General features: G+C 41.0%; 1 protein-coding gene across 1 annotated transcript; it reads right to left on the reverse strand.

Moving 5' to 3' along the window:
* Positions 1-1,311: 1,311 nt before the first annotated feature.
* On the reverse strand, positions 1,312-20,705 carry LOC121627184 (collagen alpha-1(VIII) chain-like). The gene is made up of 4 exons (XM_041965918.1): positions 20,577-20,705; positions 8,151-8,322; positions 5,112-5,400; positions 1,312-4,385 (listed from the first exon to the last, which is right to left on the reverse strand). The coding sequence occupies exons 3-4, from the start codon at positions 5,395-5,397 to the stop codon at positions 2,437-2,439; spliced, it is 2,235 nt and encodes a 744-aa protein (XP_041821852.1). The 5' UTR covers positions 5,398-5,400; positions 8,151-8,322; positions 20,577-20,705; the 3' UTR covers positions 1,312-2,436.
* Between the last annotated feature and the right edge of the window lie 1,983 nt (positions 20,706-22,688).

Consider the following 22,688-nt stretch of genomic DNA (forward strand, 5'->3'; position numbering starts at 1 on the left):
CTTAAATTCAGTGGAGCTGAAGAACAAAGTGGCATGGAAACAAAAGACTGAAGCAAAGTGCAAGTTCCTCAAATTGGTGCTTGATTAAACGTGCTTGGTTACGTTGCACCTCTGTGAGCTTCACAGCTGCAACCATTCATTCAGTAGTTATTTGTTAGCATTGCCACGTTAGCACGGGTAGACTTTAGCAGATGCCTGGATTTTAATCACACTTGCCAGGTCTACTCGACTAGCTTCATTCAGCTTCATTTTACTTTGGGTACTGTTATTCTAGTTGTCAAGTTAACTAGTTAAGTTTAAGCACGGCAAAAGGCAGCCGAGAGCTGCGCTAACAAGCTAATGCTAGCGATATGCTAGCAACTGTCATACAGATGGAGTGGCGGCTACTTGGTTACTGTGGCTTGAGATAAATGAGAAGCTACGTTGCTAAACTGTCAGCTAACGTTAGTTAAAACATTTAAGAGATGAATGATGTCACTTACTTTTATTTGCTGTTCCTGAGAAGCATTAAACACGCCGGTTGACAGGGGGACAGCTGCGAGCAGCTAGTCCCATTCAAGGGAGGAGGAACGGAGTGACAGGAAGTAACTGATGACACCTCGAACTCTGATTGGTCAGACTCTCTCACACTCCCTCCCTCCCTCCCTCCCTCTCTCTCTCTCTCTCTCTCTCTCACTCACTCTCTCTCTCTCACACACACGCACACACACGCACGCACACACACACGCACAATGTCAAATTCATGTTCAGGTGGGCCTCTCCAGTCAATCTCCACCAATTTTGACAGTGAGACCATTGTGTGTGATGTAGCCTGATGTAAATGAAAGGCAAGAAATGGAGTAGAACTGATAAATGACTGCAGGTCTGAACTGATTTGATACATTCTGTTGAAAAAGATACTAGTTTTCATTTTGCAGTCTTTAGTTTTTATCACAGACGTTTTGCTTTCGAAACCAGATTGTGCTTTTGTTGAGTGTATGAAAAGTTGTAAGATCATAAATTTGCTGTTTTGCAAATAGTTACACAATCATGCTGCTTGGGTCACCCATCATCAAAAATGGTTCTGTTCTTTCCAATAATGCATCAAAATATTCGTGAAAAAACTATAATAAGTCATTCCTGATGGGATAATGTCCATCGTATGCAAGAGAAAAATATAGTTAATAAGTGTGACGCTAATGAAAATCAAGTCGAGGCAAATATTTCTATTTCTTTATTCAACCCTGATCTTACCAATCAAAGCAACAAGATCAAATTCACATACTTTCGGCACAATTTCCCATTTAATGCTGTGCACCATTGTCCAAAGTAAAGCAAAAAAAAAAAAAAAAAGAGACAAAAACACAATTGCACATCCACATAAATTTAAGAAACTGGCAAGTGGTGTTATGAATGGGTATGGGCGTGAACATTTTTTCAAATATTTGTGAATATTTGCGTACGTTGAGTTCTGCATTTCGGAATGAATTCCGTCATTTACTGTCAACACACAGAAATCAACATAATCCCAAGTAATCAGTAGTCAAACAAATAAATTACAGAGAAAACTGACAAAAACCTTTCAAAGAATTCATATTTATTACAAACAAAACAAGAAAACTCAAACTTTGACATGGTCAAAAGCAAAGAGTCAAAAGATAGATCAACTGCCAAATTGTGGGAAAAACTGCAAAGTATTTTTTATGTTCTGTTCGTGACTGAGATAAAAAAAATGAAAATAGGTTTTACAAAGTCACCCAAATATTTACTTTACTGTTCGCTGAATATTTAAAAAATGTATGATGATCTTGTTGTGTAAAAAAGCTGCATTTTCATAAAATAAGACTAACAATAACTTAATAACTGTATGATGACCCCAAATACATAAACAAACATTATGTTCTGATGGTCATGAGTAAATGCATTGTACAATGAAACTAATATGTTCTTATGTGCCCAGTACACAGTATAGAACTGTCAAGCTAAAAAAACCCCAAAACAAACAGTGAAAAGTGAATACAACCCTGCAACATAAAGATTCATTGTTCCAGGAATTATTGCAGCCATGTCACGATATATTGTATGTGGATGGATATAAGATTAAATGTAATAAATGTAAACATACAAGAACCGTGACAACTGAGATATTTCGTCGTACTTTTTTTTTTTTTAAATCTCTGCTCTCCACAACCCAGAACAATCACAAGAAACTTTACTGAAACTTATATATCATAGCCAATGACTGAGACTCCACTTATGTCTGTCATTGCATTACGCATGTAATGCAAACAATCATTCAATAAAGCATTTTGCTACTCTAGATTGAAATAAGATCACTTGTCCACCATTCATTGTAAACCATTTAACTTGACCTAAATTGTATCTAAAGTTTTACCACAGACATGGTAAAATTTACCATCAATATGTCATTATTGTTGCTTTGTTTATACACATTTCTTACATTGGGTACAATAAGTATCCAGAAAATGTTGAGTGGACATACTGACCAGCATAAAGTCCTGCAGCCTGGTCAGATGGCAGCTGTATGTGCACAGTGTCTCCTTGTCGTAACGGCAGTACAGCACTGCCCGATGCCTGATCGAGCAAGCCTTTTTTGTATTCATCATATGTGTACATGACTGGCTCATTGTTCTTCATCAGTGCCACCCACACATTGCCTCCTTTGCAGTGGACGTGGTAAGCAAAATAGTAGATCCCTGGTATGCTACAGGTGAAAATACCGTTTTGGGGATTGTAGTTCTGATTGCCATTGTGCAGCAGTTTGTCAAAGATGACAGGAGAGCCAACAGGAGGGAATGGATTTGTGAGCTTAGCTGTGAACGCAGGCATCTCCAGCCCATTTCCACCAATGTCACCTCCATTCTTCTTGTGAACTTGTTTTTGGCCGTTGTATGGGCCGCTCACCGGGAGGATCTGTCCGAGGTCTGGAGGTGTAGCAGGTAGTCCTGGAGGACCTGGGGGTCCAGGTAGTCCTGGTTGCCCTGGAAGTCCAGCAGGCCCACTAGGGCCAGGGTTACCTTGAGGACCAATATGACCAGGAAAGCCTGGCTTTCCCTCACCAGGATAGCCAGGTTTACCAGGCAGGCCTGTTTCGCCTTTTTGCCCTGGCAGCCCAGGAGGTCCGATTGGTCCCCCTGGTCCCGTAAGTCCTGGAATACCCTGTGGACCCTGGTGGCCTTTCTCTCCAGGTTGTCCCTCCTCTCCTCTTGGTCCAGGTAGTCCTCCAACACCAGGGGCACCAGGTGAACCCCTAAAACCAGGTCCTCCTTTGGGGCCAATGGGCCCTTGAAAACCTCTTGGTCCTGGTAGTCCACTCGCTCCTGATAAACCCGGCTGCCCTGGAAGACCTGGAGGCCCTATGTCACCCTTCATTCCCGGATATCCTTTTGGTCCCCCGACACCATCCTCTCCCTTTTGCCCTGGGAAGCCAAGACTACCAGGAGGTCCTATTGGACCTGGTGGGCCAGGCATACCACTAAAACCAGTGGGACCAATGACTCCGGGAAGACCTCCGTGACCTTTATCACCTTTTAGGCCCGGAGGTCCAGGGAGACCAGCATGTCCCTTGTGACCCTTAGGCCCTGGAAATCCTGGTTTACCATAGCCTGGCAAGCCTGGACCCCCTGGTAAACCAGGAGGACCTGGTTCCCCTTTCCCCCCAGAGAGCCCTGGTTGCCCTCTCAAACCATCTTTTCCTGGTTTCCCAATTCCTGGTAAGCCTGGTGGTCCTGGTTGGCCTCTTTCACCAGGTGGCCCTGCCAGTCCTGGCTCTCCAGAAGGACCAGGTTTTCCTGATATCCCTGGCTGTCCAGGGAGACCATTCAGGCCAGGTTTACCAACCCCAGGGAGGCCCACATTTCCAGGTAGACCTGATGGTCCACTCGGTCCTTTTAAACCTGGTAAACCGGGTGTACCGAGTCCTTTCTCTCCCTTGGGCCCTAAAGGACCAGGAAGCCCAGGAAGACCCTTTTGGCCAGGCTCCCCTGGAGGACCTACCTGTCCAGGCAGCCCCTGAACTCCTAGTTTTGAAATCCCAGGGAGTCCAGGGGGACCTGGGAGCCCTGGAGGTCCAGGAAGTCCAGTTGATCCCTCACCACCACTAGGACCAAGGTCACCTTTTGGTCCTGGTAATCCAGGTCCTCCAGGTTTTCCTGGCAATCCTGGCATGCCAGGTTTTCCAATTCCTGGGTAGCCCTGAGGACCAGTAGGCCCTGGCTTTCCTGGGAAACCTGGCAACCCCTGGCCTGGAAGCCCAGATGGGCCTTGTGGTCCTGGTGGTCCAGTTGGTCCTGGGGGGCCCTGAACTCCTTGTGGTCCCTCTCTTAGACCCTCTCCACCAGGAACAGGGGGAGGTGGACCTTTAGCCCCTCTGGGGAATGTTTGTCCTGTCAAAAAAAAGGGAACATTTGGTCGATAGAGGTGAATATTCACTAAATCAATCAACACTAATCCAGAAAATACATCAATCACAAACTGTCCTGATATGATCTGAGATCCTGTATTTGTGTTAGCAGGTTTTGTGAGGGTGTATCAAGGCCACTGGTGAGTTGTCACAAACATTTAATTAAATGTAAAACGCAACAATGATGAAACTGGTTCTTAATTTCAGTTGACCCTTAACTAGTCTTGCAAAGAGTACTGCAGTTCGCAATTTGTAAGTTTCACATCACCTTTAAGGGAAGTTTCCTCTTGACAGAAGTGTTAACTGGTCAGTCAATTCACTGATCAAAAGTTTCTTTGACTTCAGCTAAGGGTGAATTATATCTTAGCTAAATTATGTATCTGGCAAATATTAAGTGACAGCTAAAAACTGATTTTTCTTGTGCAATACGTGGTATAATTTATGTAAATGATTCTAAACAACACTAATAAAGTGTAGCAATATAACCTGCTTTATCTCATTAAGTAAAAAAAGCAAATTAAACTTTCTACCACCATCTTTCTGATGAAATAACAAACAGCAGGTTTGAAGGCTTGAATACAATAAAGAACTTCATAACTTAACAAACATGCTAAATACAAAAACAAAACAAGCAAAGAGAATAATGACAACATAATTAAACCAACATGGACCAATTGAGAGGAATTCTCCACTTACTAGCTGACCTCACCTTTGCTATCAGTCAGTGGCCTCTCTTTGCCAATTTGCAAAGGCAGCTGAGGAAGCTCTTTGCCATACTGAGGCAGTAATGGCACTTCTTTGCCATAAGGCAGGTGTGGCATCTCGTTCCCCATAAACTGCTGCTGAGGATACCCGTCATTGTACTGTGGCAGGGGCTGGTGCTGTTGAGGCGGCTGCTTATGTCCATAATACGCCCCTCCATTGGCCAGACGTAATAAACACAGCTGGAACACTGTGATGAGTAGACGAAAAGAACGGAGGGGTACAGCCTCCATTTTCTGCAGTGGAGAGGAACATAAGCAGAAATGTAACAGTGTCTGCAGATAGGTCTGTTTGCAACTCATTAGCACTCACATTTGATGTAATTTGAGTTTTTTTGTGTTCTTCTGCAATTTGTATTTTGGCCGAAATGCTATCAGAGGTTTTCAATGTTTAGTCTGGGTCTCTGCATTTTCCTCACTGTGTGATACTGATTAACTGTTAGTGCATGTGCTCGTTAGCATAGCAGCGTATTTAAAGGGGTACTCCAGGATACTGAATTTGCTGATCTATGATCAACACACAGGCTACACAGTCATTCATTTTAAAGTGTTTTACCTTTACTTGAAAAACATTTAAATCCTAACTAAGCGTAGCTTATTTGGCTGAAACAAACTAAGTTGCTACTCACTATGCTGACATTTGCGCAGTTTTTACTTAGTTTGTACAGTTTTTATTTAGATTGTACAGTTTTTTACTTACTTAGTTTGTACAGTTTTTATTTAGATTGTACAGTTTTTATTTATCTCTTTTTTTTAATATATGTCCTGTCACAAAAGGGTTGAAGAGTAAAGCAATTTCGATTCTCTGTTTGTCCTGTACATACTGCAGAATTGACAATAAAGCTGACTTTGACTTTGACTTGACTTTATTGCTCTTGAGGTTGCTGTGCAGAAAACACTGCACATCCACAGTCTCTGGTTTAAGCTGGGTTCTCCGTTCTTGAGTTAAAAATCCAGCCAGGAGGAGTAATTTTCTCTGGATGAGCCCTGTGCCAGTCAGCTTAATCAATCAACACACACACTTAGAAATGGTCTGATGTCCAGGCACACAAATTATACCATAACTGGGTTATAGCCTCCGTGTCCGCCTGATCACACCAAATTTCCCTCAAATGTCCGACTTGGCCTTTGACGATGTATTACTCACTATTTGGTATTCACTGCTGGCCTCTGTGTCAACCATTTTGTTGTGCTAGCCTGCAGCTAGCCTACATTGCTGTCGGATCAGTGAATGCTGCAAATTCGGATGTTGCTGCAAAGAAGCTACAAACTGGATTCTTCACACACATCTTCAAAAGACTGATACAATCAGCACAGTTTCAAGGTGGACGCCAAAGATTAGTGTCACCAATTCTGCATCTGACCAAATGTGAAATATGGTCACAATCTGCCTTGTGTTCCTGAGTTCTGGAGTTGAATAATGAGCAGAAAAGTGTTTCTGCAGAACATTGTGATGTCACAGTGAAGCTGACCTTTGACCTTCTGGATATAAAATGCCATCATGTCATCACTTTATCTATTGTGAAATTTCTGTGAAAGTTTCTTGTTATTGGCATATGATTTCATGAGTCCTTGGGTCGCAGTGACCTTTGACCTTTGAGCAATACTCTAATCAGTTCATCCCTGAGTTCAAGTGGAGGTTTGTGCCTGATGTAATGAAATTCCCTCAAACTCTGCCATCAAAGCAGAGAATCAGCTGGTCGTGGAGTCATGTGAGTCCGCGACCAGCAGGCTGTGCTCTTCCATCTCGCAGGCGAGTCAAGAAATGGTTTCAAAAGCCAACACACCAGGTCTTAAGAAACCCACTGTGGTCAAACCAGAAAAGAAACAAAAACCCTCCGCTGGCTGACTTTGGGCGATCTCCCTCTCCTCCTTCCTTCCCTTTGTTTACACATCTATTCAAACATACTGTGTTAAAGCCTCGGAGTCTCATATCCTTGAAGAGAATTACACAGAGCACATGCCGCTAAAACATATATTCTAATTAAGAGGCCCCACAAGGACGTGGTTACTTTTGAATATAATCCTTAATCCTTTAAACATGTCTGAGCTAAAGAGATTTGTTACGTGCTGCCAAGAGCACAGTGTGAAAATAAACGCTGATGGGTGAATGTATGTTTTCTTCCACTGTGGTATTTATGTGTCCTCAAATAGTCCCACAGAGATCAAAGTTTTTGCGGAGCTGAAATAAAGGAAATGAGACTTGCAGACATTTTTCTGAGCAATTATGTAAAAACCAGCAAGATAAGTCGCGTCAAGCTGAATGTGTTAACTGTGGAATATTTTTAGCACCATTCCTTAACCTGTGTGGCTCATCTGCACAATCAGTTACAAATATGTATCAAAGTGTGCGACAAAAAGCAGACATGGGAAGGTGAATGCTGTGGTGAAAAAGTGCTAAATGATCATAAGAAACAGGGCTGTAGTTACCACTGAAGACACATTGCTCATGTGCGATTTTTGGGAGGAATTTGGCACTTTTAATCAAATCATGATGAGTTAAAAGATGCTTCTTCTTTTAGATTCAATTTTAAAAATAGCTTCGAACATTCTGAGATTCAGATCATATTGCAGGGATATTACATTTGCTTAAAAATGATTTTGTTAAATACTCAGAAAATTGTACAGAGTTTGGTTGGTGAACGCAGCATTTCTAAGTTTAGAGCTTTAAATTTACAACACTAAAAGTTAAATATAAAATACATTTTTACTGCACTTTTGTCATGTTGTTGCCTTTTATCCAGTTTACTATCAACTCCTATTGGTGCCTACTTAAATTAATACATTTCAATGGAAAAGTGATAATTATGCTTCACTGATTGGAGTTACAATATCCCAATTGTTCCCTGGAGTCTGTATTGTACAGAATAATGCTGCTTATAACATTCTTATAACATTTTTCACATTTTGTACATTTTGATATTCACATTTAATTTGGTTTGTTTTTTGTGCATGTCATCAGTTCACAGCCTCTCTCTCTCGCTTACTGTCAGATTTTTCCTCCTCTCAACCTGAAGGTCGTCGCTGCGCCTCCTTCGTCTGCTTTCTCCTCTACTTCCCCTCACTCTACGCTGCCCTTCTGGGTTTTTTCCAAGGCATGAGTGGGACGACGGCCGTGCACGAGATCCAGCCAGGTGTGAGCTGCAGTCCTGCTGGGCCCTGCGAAAATATGAATGTCAGGTTCGATGAATGTCAGGTGGTGACCTTTCGCAGAGGCCTGGGGTTTGTAACACTCAGCTGCCATCTCCACCTGGTAGACATATTTTGGCCTTGATACAGTTATGCCGAGACACACCTTTCCTTGAGGAATGTAGGGACGGGGGTATTCAAAAACAAAAGTAACGGAACAGTAAAATCATAAAAACTTATCTAAACTAATCATAATAAGTACATACCTAAATATAAAATGAAAATTATTTGAAAGTGAGAATGGAAATGTGAAAATATACATATATATCTTACTCACACTTCCTTACAGTCATAACATTTCAGTGTCACACATCACAACAAGTGTATATTCAGTATATACAGTAAACATGCATTTAAAAATAAAGATTCTCACGTCATAATCATTTTAAATCCCCTGTCTTTTATTCATCGTGCCCATCTGACTGAATTCAGAGGAGTCCCAATGTAAAACATGCCATACACAACGTATAGATCCAGCACCATGGACAGAGCCTGCAAACACTGTGCCGCTGTGACTGACCTCTGATCTGTCTCACTGCTCATCAACTTCATGACCACAGCAGCAGAGTATTAACATTAACATGACAGCATGGACTGATATTCATGAAAATGAGCGTATTTTTTTTTAACTTTTTAATGTTAGGTTGCCAGCAACACATACAGAATGTGTGTGCCATAATGCACTTACATTATATCATAGTATATATTTTAAAGCAGTAGTCCCATACGTTTCTGCTTAATGTAAAATTCCTCTATTATTTCTCTATAATACATTCTTTTCTCTTTATATATATTTCTATACAGTATACATTCTGCCTTACCTCCTTATACATGTACAGGTTTTTGTCTTCTCTGTCTGTCTGACCTCTTCTTGCAAGGGGCACTGTTGATTGCTTAATTTGTCCTTTCCATGAGAGCTCACTGCTGCCACTCACGCATTAATGCTGTGATGAAGGCTGACTGGCTGAAATGCTGATGTTTTTTCTCTTACGGGGAAACAAACACATAGCAGTGACAAATAGGAAGCTAAGTGGACAATCATCCTGATGATAGTTTCGCCACAACTGAAAATAAACTGACTTGCTGTTACACAAAAGCAGGAATTAAGGATCCATTAAGAGGATTATTATTGAAATGTAAAGTGACTGGCTGCAAAAAGGACAAAACATCTGGGGGGAATTAGCAAAAGGATAAAAATTTGTCAAGTAAAAGGGCGCATCTACATTTCTAATGAATGTTTTGTAGAGAAAATGGGACGATGAAAAGATGAAAGATGAAAAGCTTCATTGAAAACAGCTTGTCAGTGTTTCAATGCCACATACAGACTAAGTTTTTTTTTTTTTTTATGTTGTTGTTTATCAACCCGAGCGCTGGAGCAAACTTGTTAAACATCTTTTTTAGATATGACACTAGCAAGGGATTGATCATCAAGTACTGATCTTCTAAATTGAACATGAGTTGACACATGGGGGATGCTGAACTGATCATGGCTCAAGTCAAAACTGCTTGTACTCCCGCAGTGGTTCCTATTCTCTGCAGACAAAAAAGGAACATATGCTTGGCGAGGAAACGAGACAACCTCCATAAAACAGTAAGTCAGCAAAACACAAAGCGGACAGACCGCTGCTTTGAAACACGTGTTCCCTCCACCCTCCAAGGATACATCAGGCTTCAGGGCTCACAGAGACGCAGCAGACAAAAACACATCCTCCTCCATTTACTGGACGAGCTGCACGAGTAACAGAGCTCTCTTAGGAAGTTAGATGCAGCTTTTGGCAGAGCTTCATCTGTCTCATGTCTGAAAGACACGTGGTTAAGGGTTAAGGACAGCATGAACCACTGGGTCTGTGCTGGAGGGAGGTCCATGTTTCTTCTTTGGTTTTGCTGTGAGAAAATGTTTAACTTTTCGATTTTCAGTTATTGGATTGTAATAATAATAATAATAATAATAGATTTTATTTATAACGCACTTTACATTTGAATACAAATCTGAAAGTGCACAGTACAGGCAACAATAGAAATAAAGGCAATAATAACAGTAAAAACAAGCAACACAGCAAAACAATAAAAACGGTCAGCAAACTACAATATAACAAAAAATGTGACAATATGTAAACCTTTGTAATGTAAATGTTTACAAAGGGCATTGTGCTGACTGATGCCCAACTTTAGCCTCTTTCAAGGAGGTATACACAAAAATATAATCAAACAATCTCTGCAGTACAGCCCGGACAACCTTTACTACATCTGTATGCAGCCTGAGAGGCAAAACCCGGGGCGGAAACACTGACGGGTGGTAAAACATGAAGGTGAGTCAGATAAGCGTATCAGTATTTTAGTGCAACTACTTCCTGTGAATTTTACTGGAATTTAATTTGGTGATTAACAGGTCTTTCTGAGTGACTTGAAATGTTCTGTCATTGTATTCAATTTCCATTTTGCATCGTTCTACGAAAATCACTAAAAGATTTTGTCTTCACTGTCTGTAATTTCAGCTCTGTATCCTTGTCTTCAGACGTTAGTCTTGATGGTTACCGCAGAAATTTTAGAGTTTTGCGCATGGAGCCTTGGGAAAATAAAAAGGAATAATAAAGTAACAACAGCACCACAAGTTGTCTGAACATTCGTACTTGTGTTATTGCTTCCTGCTGCCAATGAAGAATCTCAGCTTGGCTCCGATATCAAACACACAAACATGGCGTTTGTTTTTGGTTAACAGCGGCTGAACAACTGGATCAATTTCATGGTATTTGTACTTTAATATTTCCATTGGAACACTATGCTTCTCACATGTGAAAGCAAATATGCTGTTTATGCCAATGCAGCTACCAATTACTTTGAAGGGAGAGCCTCTGATTGCAGAAAGTCCATATCATCAGTCATCTTTTGAATTTCGCGCAGTGAAAACAATCAGAGAAACCGTGTCTGGACCACAGACTGAAACTAGGGAACGTATTGAATTCTAAGGACATTACACCGTTTGTATGTTTAGCATTGAGTTGCCTGAATGGCAAACGTTTCAACAAATAAAGTCATCCTGTTCCGGTTTGTTTCTGTTTTCCATCACACAGGCTCATGTAGTTGCTTGGGGTCAGGTGGTTCAATACTGTAACTGTTTAGGAGGTTTAACAGGTAATTTCCAGGAACAGCATTTTCCAGCACAACCATGAGCTTTCAATTATACTTCATTGATCAGCAAACATACAAGATTTATTGAGCTATTTAAAGTAAAAGCCAAAAAGTCATTTCACGGCAAAGCCAATCTTTCTGACAAAATAGCTCTCAGCAGAATTTACAAACTGCAGAGTTTAGTCTGGGGTATCATCGGGGGACTGACATTTATGCATTCACATGGCGTTGGAGACTGACCAGAGATCTGTGCAAGTCATCTGACGAAAGCTGCAAATGTAAACGGACTCGTCTTAGATTGTTGTCTAGAAATGCAGCCAAAATATCAGGATTTACCAGTTTTACATAAGTAGAAACAGCAGACTCGGGTCCGTTTTTACAGACTTCTCCTTCACATGTACTTACTGCTACAAACCCCACTCATCAAAACTATCACACTGAACCTTATATGTCTTTTCAATCTGACACAGTAAATGACCGTTGCTGTGAGACCACATATCCACTGCCCGAACAAGAGAGACAATCACTGTATGCGACCGGCTGAGACATGATGATGAAAAAAAAAAACCTTATTTTTCCTTTCATCGTTACGTTGAAGAAAACACCAATTTCTGTTGCACCATGTTACTGAAGAAGCACAGTCCCATATATCCGACTGTACATGTGACTGAGCAATACATATCTTCACTTGTAGCACTGTGTGCTCCTCACATCAACAACAAAGACCAAACAGGATTCATCTTTCAGATGACTTGTTTGAAGTCTTTCATCTTGTGCATGAACTCAAGTTTGCCGAAAACTCTGCAGACACCTCCACCCCTCTCGCTTGATGACAATCCCATGCTCCAAAGATTGCCTGCCCCACAGCGGATGCTGTTTCCTCTGAACCTTGTTGCCAACACTTAAACCACGGCCGGCTCTTATTGGTCATGAGCCACAAGTCTTTTATCACCTCCAGCTTGGCTTTGGAAGTAATCAAATTTCCATTTCTCCTCTGTGTTCCTCTCCTGACCGATTCCAGATGGGGGACTCGACCGTTCGATCAACAAACAACGAGGAACAGAGGCATGTCATTGCTTATAGACACGGGTGCCAGTCTGAATTGCTTGTGGTCAGGCCTGCTTTTTGTGTTTTAAACAGATTGCAGAGGGTCTTTCTTTTACAAGGAGACCACTGCAGGAAAAACTGTCATCACGTCCACGTGAAGACACCCTGAAGCATGCTACAATGACTTACATGCAGACAAATTGCATTGTGTGTACGATTCCACATGAACCCTTTTTTGCAATGTTTTTAAGGACAAAACACAACAATTTCAGCATTTCATATTCAAGGCATTCCTCAAAAATGCTGTTTCTGATTTAAATCATCACCTCACCTCAAATTACAAACCATTTTTACATAACATTTACAATTTGAGTCCAATTATATGAAAAAGTAACTGCTCTTAGAGTGAAATGACCTTAATTTCTTGCGAGCTAACATTAGCTTTGCAGCTAATGTTACTGCTGTTGTGGATGGTTGAACAGCTCCCATAACTGGCTAGCCGAGTAGTGAAGCACCATAAGGGAGAGAGATGATGTTTGCTCGTTTGCTAATTTAAGGATGAAAATGACACAGATTTTAATTATGATAAAGCATTTTGTGCACATTATGAAAATAGCACATTTATTGTAATCAGCAGTGGTGGAAGAAGTACTCAGACCCTCTACTTAAGGAAAAGCAGCAATACTACAGTGGAGAACTACAAAAGTATTAGCATCAAAAGATACTTAATGTACAAAAAGTAAAATAACTCTCAGAATACTTTCAGGATGATGTATGTTACATGACTGTCACCACTTTAATGTCGCAGCTGTGAAGGTGGAGATGATTGCTGCCGGGTATCATATTACTTTCACCAAGGGATCAATGAGGTTTTATCTTTAACCAAGTTAATATCTAACATTATTTGTTGATTATGTTTTGCATTATTCATTTGAATCTGCAAGGTACGTCAAGTTATCAAGTACATGGAGTGGAGCAGCAGAAAATGGAAACACTCAAGTGCTTCAACATGAATAAAAATACAGTGCATGAGTATATGTACTGAGTTAGGTTTCAATGAGTGAAATTACTCCACTTTCGAGCTGGAGAGGAAAATGTTCTCATGGAAACTTTGATCAATGCCGCTCTGTTTTCAGTATAAAAGAAAAACTTGTTGAAATGCAACTTCTGCTTTGTATTACACGCAAATATTGCATTACATTAATAATGCATTACATATGCTTTTGATCAGATTGCCTTCTTCCCATACACATTGCCGTTTGGGCCTAACAGCAATGTGACTGAACCACCAACCACAATCCCCACAATCACTGGCTGACTCGCTGTATCACCTGAGCTGCAGCAAACCCAAGAACAATACAGATGTTGTTCTCTTTAATTGCATACATACTACACTAGTCTTCTTTATCAACTGCTGCTACAACACTATAGATTTGATATTTGGTGTCCTTTTCAAAAAATGACCTCTCTTAACATTTCTGACAGCAGTACCTTCAAAACAATGCAAAAAAAATGTTGTGTCAGCGCACTGCGAAAAACTTCATACACACACAGTAATGCAACGATCAGCTGACAGAAGGTAGCATAAACGCCAAGACAGCATCTGGGGAATGCACCTGTGTGTATGTGTGTGTGTGTGTGTGTGTGTGTGTGTGTGTGTGTGACTATTTGCATGCATGTGTGTGTGAGTTGTTGCTGTTATTGCCTAACCTTTCTAAGAAAAACACTTCACCTCTGCTCTGATTCTCTTGCGCGAACATCTGTATGGAGTTTCTGCATCAGCAAGAGTCACAAGAGATGCCTCATGCTTTGAGGTAAAAGCAATCCATTTAATTGCCAATTTTGATGAAACTTTCAATAAAAGAAACCCCAAAAGTTCTGCTTCCAGCTCTTTAAATGTGATGATTTAACACTTTTTTAAAAAAAGAATATGATACAGAATGAAAAATATTTGGAGTCTGGTTCAAGCATTTTTTAAAACATCACTTTTAGCCCTGCTTCTTCCCTAAATATACAGTATAAAATGGTTTACTGTACATGCATTTTTGGAGTTGATGCAAAGTAATCACTTTTCAAAACTGTTATATTTTGACAGCAAAATTCAAAGAAAGAAAATCACACTGCAAACAAAGCCAGCAGTGAGGCTACAGGTTCAATAGAGGGCACCAAACTCCATTTTTTAATTGGATTTGTCAACCCATCAATACTCCAATCAGTCTGTCTTGTGTACTGGTGTTTTCCACGGACTGGGTGGAGAACTAAATGTGCTTCGATTGGCAAGAAAACAGCAAATTATCCTGACAAAGACTGTGTTTGCTGGCTGATTTAAACAATTTTGCACAATCAGATTTATTTTGTGTGTAATTAATACTGGACATTGGTTTTGTGCATCACGTCTGCCATTTTCCATCTGCAGTGCAACCCGCAGGGCAACAACAGTCTCTCAGTGCATTATTCTCACAAACCACAAGTCATATTTCGAGCACATTCTGGACCTGAAGCTGTTTTTCTTCCCTGCATTCGCTGCCCTTTCTGTCTCTGAGCAGGTGATTTATCCCACCTCAATCATCAAGGAACATTTCTGTCTCCCCCCACTTATCTTGATGGGAGGAGAGTATCACTGAGTTTTCTTGTCGCAAGTTGAAAAATGAAGCAAAAAGTGCACGTCTGCTCCCCCCGCTCAAGTTCCTCTCCAATCGATTTTGCTTTTTTTCAGCATTCCTTCACACCTACTCAATCTCTTTGCGGACTGAAGGCCTCCGAAGGCGACTCCAGCCTCAAACTGGACAAGGGGTCAGCCGACCTTTAGCCTCATTTTTAAGGTGGTAACACATTTCAAACTAATGCTCCAAATAACCGAGTGAGCACAAAGGGAAGGAGCATCCGGATGACTTTCAACTTGGCAGCTGTGGCTGTTTGCTGACTGCTCCTCTAACCTTTGACATACACATACGAACATGCACGAAATTACACCTACACCTCCCCTCCGCTCATTGACAGATTTTCCCTCTGCTCCAGCTCTGGGAAGCACAAGTCACCCAGTGTCTGGCCACAACTTTCATTTCAGACAGAGATCGGAGGAGAATTATTTTCCTATCAGCTTTGAGTTCTGTCAAAACAGAGTATCAGGTGTCAGTGGACAGCATTTATAGCAACGCAGAACTGAGAAGTACTTCAGGTTTTTACAGTTCATATGTTTCGAGAGAAGAAAAATCAATAGGAAACAAGGGTGGAAGAGTGCATTTTTGAATGTGAAGAGAGCTTATTTTACATGACATGTTCCACTATCGTATACAGGAGGAAGGAAACACTTGTGAGGCTTTTCAGACGTTTCCAGTTTTTGCCTGAACTTCATGCGGTTTTGCCACTTTTTTTTCCCTCTCTCTCTCTCATATTTGCACTAGCTCTCAAAGGGACACTCCACAAGTAAATGATTATTTTCACAGGCCATAACAATATTTGGCCAATAATCAGATCTGACCACTTATACTGTGTTTAAACCACAGACTCCAGTGGGGAATTCTGTCCAGTTTGCAGCTGCATAAATAGATTTTGTGTACCGTGTAACAACACAGCTCACACTGTGCAACAGGCCACATGTTGTCTCTCTTCTTCTATTTCTGACTCTATCCAATGAACAGTGGTGGAAAGTACAACAGAAGTACAACTCCGTAATACTTGTTCTTTACTTTTTTCATTTCTACTTGCTACATTTCAGTGAAAGTATTGTACCCTTTGCTCCACTACATTAATCTGATATCTTACTTTTTTCAGGAGATGCTTCAGTGGATGTTCAAGTCACATCTATCATGTATCTCATGCTTTGACTGCAAGTGTAAAGTCTGTTTCCTTTCCTCAGCCAAGAATAAAAGAGTTTTTTTTTCACATTTCGCCTTTTAATTTTTTTTTTTTAGTTCTGGTGTTTCCACGAACACGTTTTTTTGAAATGTGCAAGTTGTCAGCAGTTCCTATGACCAGTGATTTCCCCTCCGGACTTATCTCATGGTTTCATTTAAATCAATGTTTGAGGCCAAAGGATATTCAGAATATTTAGCATTTAAAAAAAGGACTTTTTTTTCTTTCGTTCAGATCACAATATTCATCTCACCAGCCCTCAGATTTGCATTGTAAAGCCTTTGGAGAATGACTAAACTGGCTAACTGCACATAAAGGAGTTAAAACTGGCTCCACCTTAAGCAGCTTTAGCTCACACATTGATGCAACAATCTAATCATGTCATAGATAATAATAGAACAGTCACAGGGGCCATTTTTCTGGACAACCAACACTTTTAAGTCTTAATTACATTTAGCTGATAATACTTCTGTCCTTTAAGTTGGGTTTTGAATGCAAACTTTTACTTATAATGGAGTATTTTTACATCGTTGTACTTCTATCTATTGAATAAAGGACCTCACTTCTTCCTGCACCGCTGCCAATGAATCTGATGAGGGCATAAAATAGCTCAGTTACAAACTGACCACAAATACCTCGGAAGATTTCCAACATCCAAAGATGAATGCTTTTGCAGTTTTAACACACAGGAGGTCAAAAATATGGCACAAATGGGCAACTGAAACTTTCCAGGGGAGTAATAACGTGTGAAATTTAAAGGGTGAGAGCAGTCAAATATTAAAAAAATGACTGGGTGGTAATTACATGTTACTTTGAGAGGATTTATTGCTGACAGTTTCACTTTGATGAGTTTCCCCGGAGCAACTCCACGTAATGTACAGACTTCTACAAATGACCAATCATGGAAGTTTTCTGCATTTGCAAACTTTTTACTTTTTTATGCACATATCAATTTATTGAGATCATAAAATGGCCCGGGATCATTTCGGGCTTGCTGCAACATGCATGCATCGTCTGCCCGGTGACAGTAATGGGATATGACGACAGTCCTGGGGAGCCTAATGTGTTATACAGTCACACCGTAAAATATGCCACTCACAGAAAAAATATGATCCTCCCTTTCCCCACCGTCCAGATGTTTTTGCAGTGGAGTATTTACGAGGGATAATAAGAAGTACGACTCTGTCTACTTAGGAGTTTAGATAAGATACTTTGCAATAAATTTAAAGCTGTAATTCCAGAGTGGTGTTTTAAAACTAAGCTGTCACTTGTTGCACACAAAGAGGAAAATGGGTCAGCTGATATGAGAGATTAATCACTTGCAGAAAATTGTCTGCCATAACTGCAGTCTGAGATTCATTTATACTTCATACTGTGAGACATTTCTGAGGCTGCAGCTCTCTGCACGGTAGCAGGCGAGCGTCTGGACACATGGCCTCGAATCACTGAGGCTGCAGCTGCGGGATCAGAGGACACATTCCCCCTGAGCTACATAAACACTTCCTGTTCAGTAGGTGAGAACTGTGAAGGAGTCTGAGGGCGAGACAGCGAGAGCAAGTACCGTCAAGGGACATTAACAGAGTAACAAATATGTAAAGTCACAGCCTGCTGACAGAGGCATCTGATTTACCCCCTGCACAGACTTTCCGACACAGTCTGGGGATAACAAAAAACTTTATAGGAGACATTCACATCCTCTCTCATAGCTTCCAGCTCCCTCTGTGACAACAGGAAGTAAGTGAATCCCGAGCACAATAAATCCACTTATAAATGCACTCATTAGCTTGCAAGCTCATTGTGCTTTGCCGAGAATATTTACTGTAATCAACGCTTATTGGCTTTCTTGATAAGAAACTCTCATGTCTGCACGCTAAATATAAAGCTATACAGCCAGGAGAGGGTTAGCCTAGCTTAGCATAAAGACTGGAAATAGGGAAGAACAGCTAGCCTGGCTCTGACCAGTGGTCCACCAGTACCTCTAAAGCTCACTTATCCACATGCTGTATCTTGGTTTTCATCTTACATCATGAGCTTGTGCAAAATGAAAAAAATATTGCTGAAGCAAATATTTTTGGGTGCAGTAATCAAACTCTGAAGGGTCGTAATCTATTGCGTGAGTGTTATTAGAAAGAGCAGTGATGCTCTGCTGTTTGCACTAATTGTTCTTGCCTTGAAGCCAAGGGTTTACAGTATCACCAAGCTGTTTCATTCAGCAGACAGCAAGTGTAGTCAATTCCTGACAAGCTGATTGGTTTTGAAGACACATGTCTAACATTTTTCTTTTACTGGACAGCAAGAACTTGGAGTGGTGGAGCATATCTGGGGCCAAAACTCAGAGTTCACATAAGATCCACAGAACTGTGTTCATTCCTTGACCCAAAAATGATAAATCTTTAGAGCGCCTCAAGATGATAATTTGGTGATTGAGCTGAGATTCATAAAACGGGAATTTACAGAATTATATTCAGTCAAATCCACATCATAACCTGAGATCCAAGTATATTTAGCAAGTAATTCTTAATTCTCCTCTCTAATACAGAAAAAGCATGCAGCCATAGAAAAACAAAACAAACACCCCCCAAAAATGCACGCGTGCATCTTTGAAAGTCTGGTAGGTCTACTACTCAGAAAGTCATCAAGAACAATCAGGCACACACCAAATGTGCTGCAACATAACCCAGAATTGTGAAGCTCTAGACTGTCTTGATTTGAACTTTCTTGACCTCTTCACATCTGCAGTGTTTCCACGGTGCTGCAGCTTAGGACAAAAATCCAGAACAACATTTTGGCAACACTGCAATGAGGATTACACGATCAGAGTTACGGTAATTAAAAACTGTCATCAAGTTAACTGTACAACCTCAACTTTGTGAGGTGACCACATCTCCCCCTAATTAAGAGTTTTTTCTCACGGAAAGGAAAAACATGGTCTCTTTAAATGGCACTGAAGAGCTGAAAGTTAGGAGCAGCTGCAAAAAAATCTAACAAAGTTTCTCTCAGTGGCATAAAAAGGCCTGTGAAGCTCATTATCTGGAGGCACATTTCCACATTTCTGCTCGCATCAAAACATATCTGGACTCATGCTCTTGCAGGCAACTTTTGCACTCATGTTATCTCAGCTATTATGACACACTTCCACCCACTTGCAGCACAAGACAATTCAACAGCTTCACCTTGTGCAAGTTGAACATTGTGATAAATCCCTGTTGGATGTAAAGCATGGATTTCCAACTGTTTCTTGGCAGGTGCACATGCAGATATGCTGTGATCAAGTTATGCTGAGAAGACAGACAGGCAAAAAAAATCTGGCTGATTTCTGGTCAGTCTGCATTGGACAGATGTTTGTCGTTTTTAACTCTCATTATCACAGCCATCTTAAAGCCTGACTCAGAAGGAAAGAGAAACAGTCACCTCTGCGTGTACAAGATAGGTAGAAAAAAGGAGCCTGAAAAGATTTCCTGAAGCCCAAACTTTCCATCTCTGACTCATTTCTCAGAGTCTGTGTGCTGCCAGAAAGCCTCTTTCTAAAACCCGACTTTAATCCTGCTTCCTCTTATTTATGTGGGATACTTAAAACTACAATAACCTGAACCCTGAATCCTTTTCTTCCTCACACGCTGGATGGAAAAGTGTCTATAGTTTCCCTCTGTGCTGAAGGACATGCAACTAAAATCTCTAAAATGTCAAGACATTCCATTAACTGGTGCTAAATCCTGTCAAGATGTTGCACCATGCATTCATTTTAACAAGCTTAAGCCTGAGTTATTCTTCCCAGGTGCCTCTTTTGGATTTTCTTTGCATTTGGAAAACTGTCTGCAGAGGCTTCTGTCAGCAGAGACTTCACAGCAGCGAGTTCTGTGAAGGAGGATGTCTTATGAAACATTTTGGAAGTCAAGGAAATAATCTTTTTGCGTGTTTTGCCTGTGTAATTCCATGATCTTTACCTTCTCTGAATCAAATGCATCACGAAAATTACTCTGCACTGTTCCAAGAATTCAAACTAGACATGATTTTTTTCCAAGAGAAAAGCTATCCTGTATATGTCACTGCAATCAGACAACATTAAAAATCAAACCTTTAGAGCTAATGAGCCTTCACTGAATGTTAATGCTGCACCAGAAAACATAAACACAGCACCATACCAACCAAAACATCATCAGATCCTGCTGTGCCAGTGGTGACGCATCACTTACCTTTGTGTGTGCGACTGCTGCTGTGGGGTGGAAGTATCACAAAGCTTTGAGGAGTCTGGGACAGACGCTGAACAGCAGCTCCGGTGAGGGTTTGGCTTTTATCGGCAGGTGGGTGGAGCTGCACGAGCTGAGGGAGGAGAAGCACTGGATCTGTGCATGCATGTGAGAGCAGGGAGGAAAACAGAAAAGTGGATCAGTGCGAGGGAGAAACCACGACTGGAACTACATGTTTGCAGCATTAGGAGACATTAGAGACGGGATCAAACTGAGGCAGAAAGACGGAGCCCAATCAGCTGCACAACTGTAGATCACGAGGAGGAAGATTCTCGTTTGACTTGGACCTCTCAGTGCATTCTTTGCATGCAGAGAGATTTAAGGGCAGGGTCTCACTTTGGTTTTGGCAGAGGTCAAGATCTAGCTGAGAGGAAAGGTTTTTGTGACTACCACAGCACACGCACAGTAGTTGGCAAAACAATCCAAGCACAGAAGGGCTGTTCTGGAGCTTTCGATTGTTTTACACAGTCGTCCTCCCAGATGTCATGGATTTGTGGATGTTAAAGGACATCATACATTAAGTATCCTGTCGCTTCTTACTGATGCTCAGTATTAGACTGTTACTTTTCTCTTGATCTTTCTCCCTTTATTTGAGCATTAAAAGAGCCAAGAATGAGCCTAATCCCCCTCGTAATAGAATCAAAACCTCTGTGAAGCTGCACTTTAGCGTTACTTTGAGCTAAATGCTAACATTAGCAATACTGTGGTTGCCATGCTAAAGTGCTGTGAAACTTCAATTTAGCCTTATCTTGAGCATAATGCTAACATCAGCAGATTTGCAGTTGCCACAACAAAAATAGTTTACAGCCATGCTCGCAGATCTGATAAGCGCAGTAGTGCTTTGAGCTAAATGCTAATGGCAGCATGTGAAGTCTGCCAAAGAAAATCAAGCCGGGGGCGGTAAAATGAGAGGAGCTAGGCTAAGCTAGCAGCTACCCAGGCCTGCTCAGATTTGCATCAGAGCCGAGAACCGACCCAAGTGTGATAAAAGCAGTCCATTTTTTAATTTCATTTTAGAAAGGGCTTTTTTTTTTTTGTACAAACAAGAAAAATAACCACTCCTCTCGATTTCTTTCCGAACTTTTCATTGGTGGAAACCACCCAAATGGTACAAAAGGCAGCCCAAAAGATCTCAACAGCCCCAATTTTTTTCATTTTTACCCGTCCAACACTGGCAACGATGCCATGCACGTACATGCAGCTTCGGCCTCTTCCTCAGAGCTTTGGGTGTAAAATATTGAAAATATTTTGCTTTTGTCCAAATTCTTCACTGTGTGGAAGTAACAAGCAGAGACAGAGGGGAGAACATTCACTCTCTGAACAGCTGGTTCACATTTGAGGAATTATCCGTTGTGTTTTTGTTTGTGTTGCTATATTTAACATGTTCTCCACATGCAGGAATTGCTTATAAAGAAAACATTTAGGTCCCCCCCACCGCCCCAACTGATTTTACTGACAGCTTCTTTGTGCTAAAGTTCACCGTGCTTGTCAAAGTAATTTGCAATGCGAACGGTCACGACTTACTGGTCAGTTAACATGGGCAGAAAAAAACTTATTTGCACAAACTACAAACTCTAATAGATTAAGCTAATCTTCATTTGTCATTGTCCATCGTGCAGTATCACCTTTCAGTTTAATGAATTCCAGAGAAACAAACAATTTTCCCAACACACACTAGAGGGAACAATAAGCAGTCAGCTGCGTGGAAATACTGACCTCATACCTGTCTGCATGCACACTTCCTGTTCATGTCGTTATTAAGCTGCAACTTAGATCTCAAGGCCAAGTTGCTGCAGCAAAGTGAAAAGTGCAGACAACCTTGGCGATGGCTCTGATTACTCCCTGTTTCCTGTTCCTCAATCAGCTTTCTTTCATCTTGAGACTGGCAACTTGCAGCCATGAGTAATGTGAACAGGTGGATTCACTGTTTGGTTTGTGTTTCATATGTGTTGTTCTGTACGACTCCTGGAAGACATCCACATTATTTTTTAGTTTTTGATCTTACAAAATTGGCACTAAACACGGGCATCCCTCTCAAAACTAAAAGCATGCCCCGTC

This window comes from Chelmon rostratus, chromosome 24 (assembly GCF_017976325.1).
Source record: "Chelmon rostratus isolate fCheRos1 chromosome 24, fCheRos1.pri, whole genome shotgun sequence".
NCBI classification, from domain to species: domain Eukaryota; kingdom Metazoa; phylum Chordata; class Actinopteri; order Chaetodontiformes; family Chaetodontidae; genus Chelmon; species Chelmon rostratus.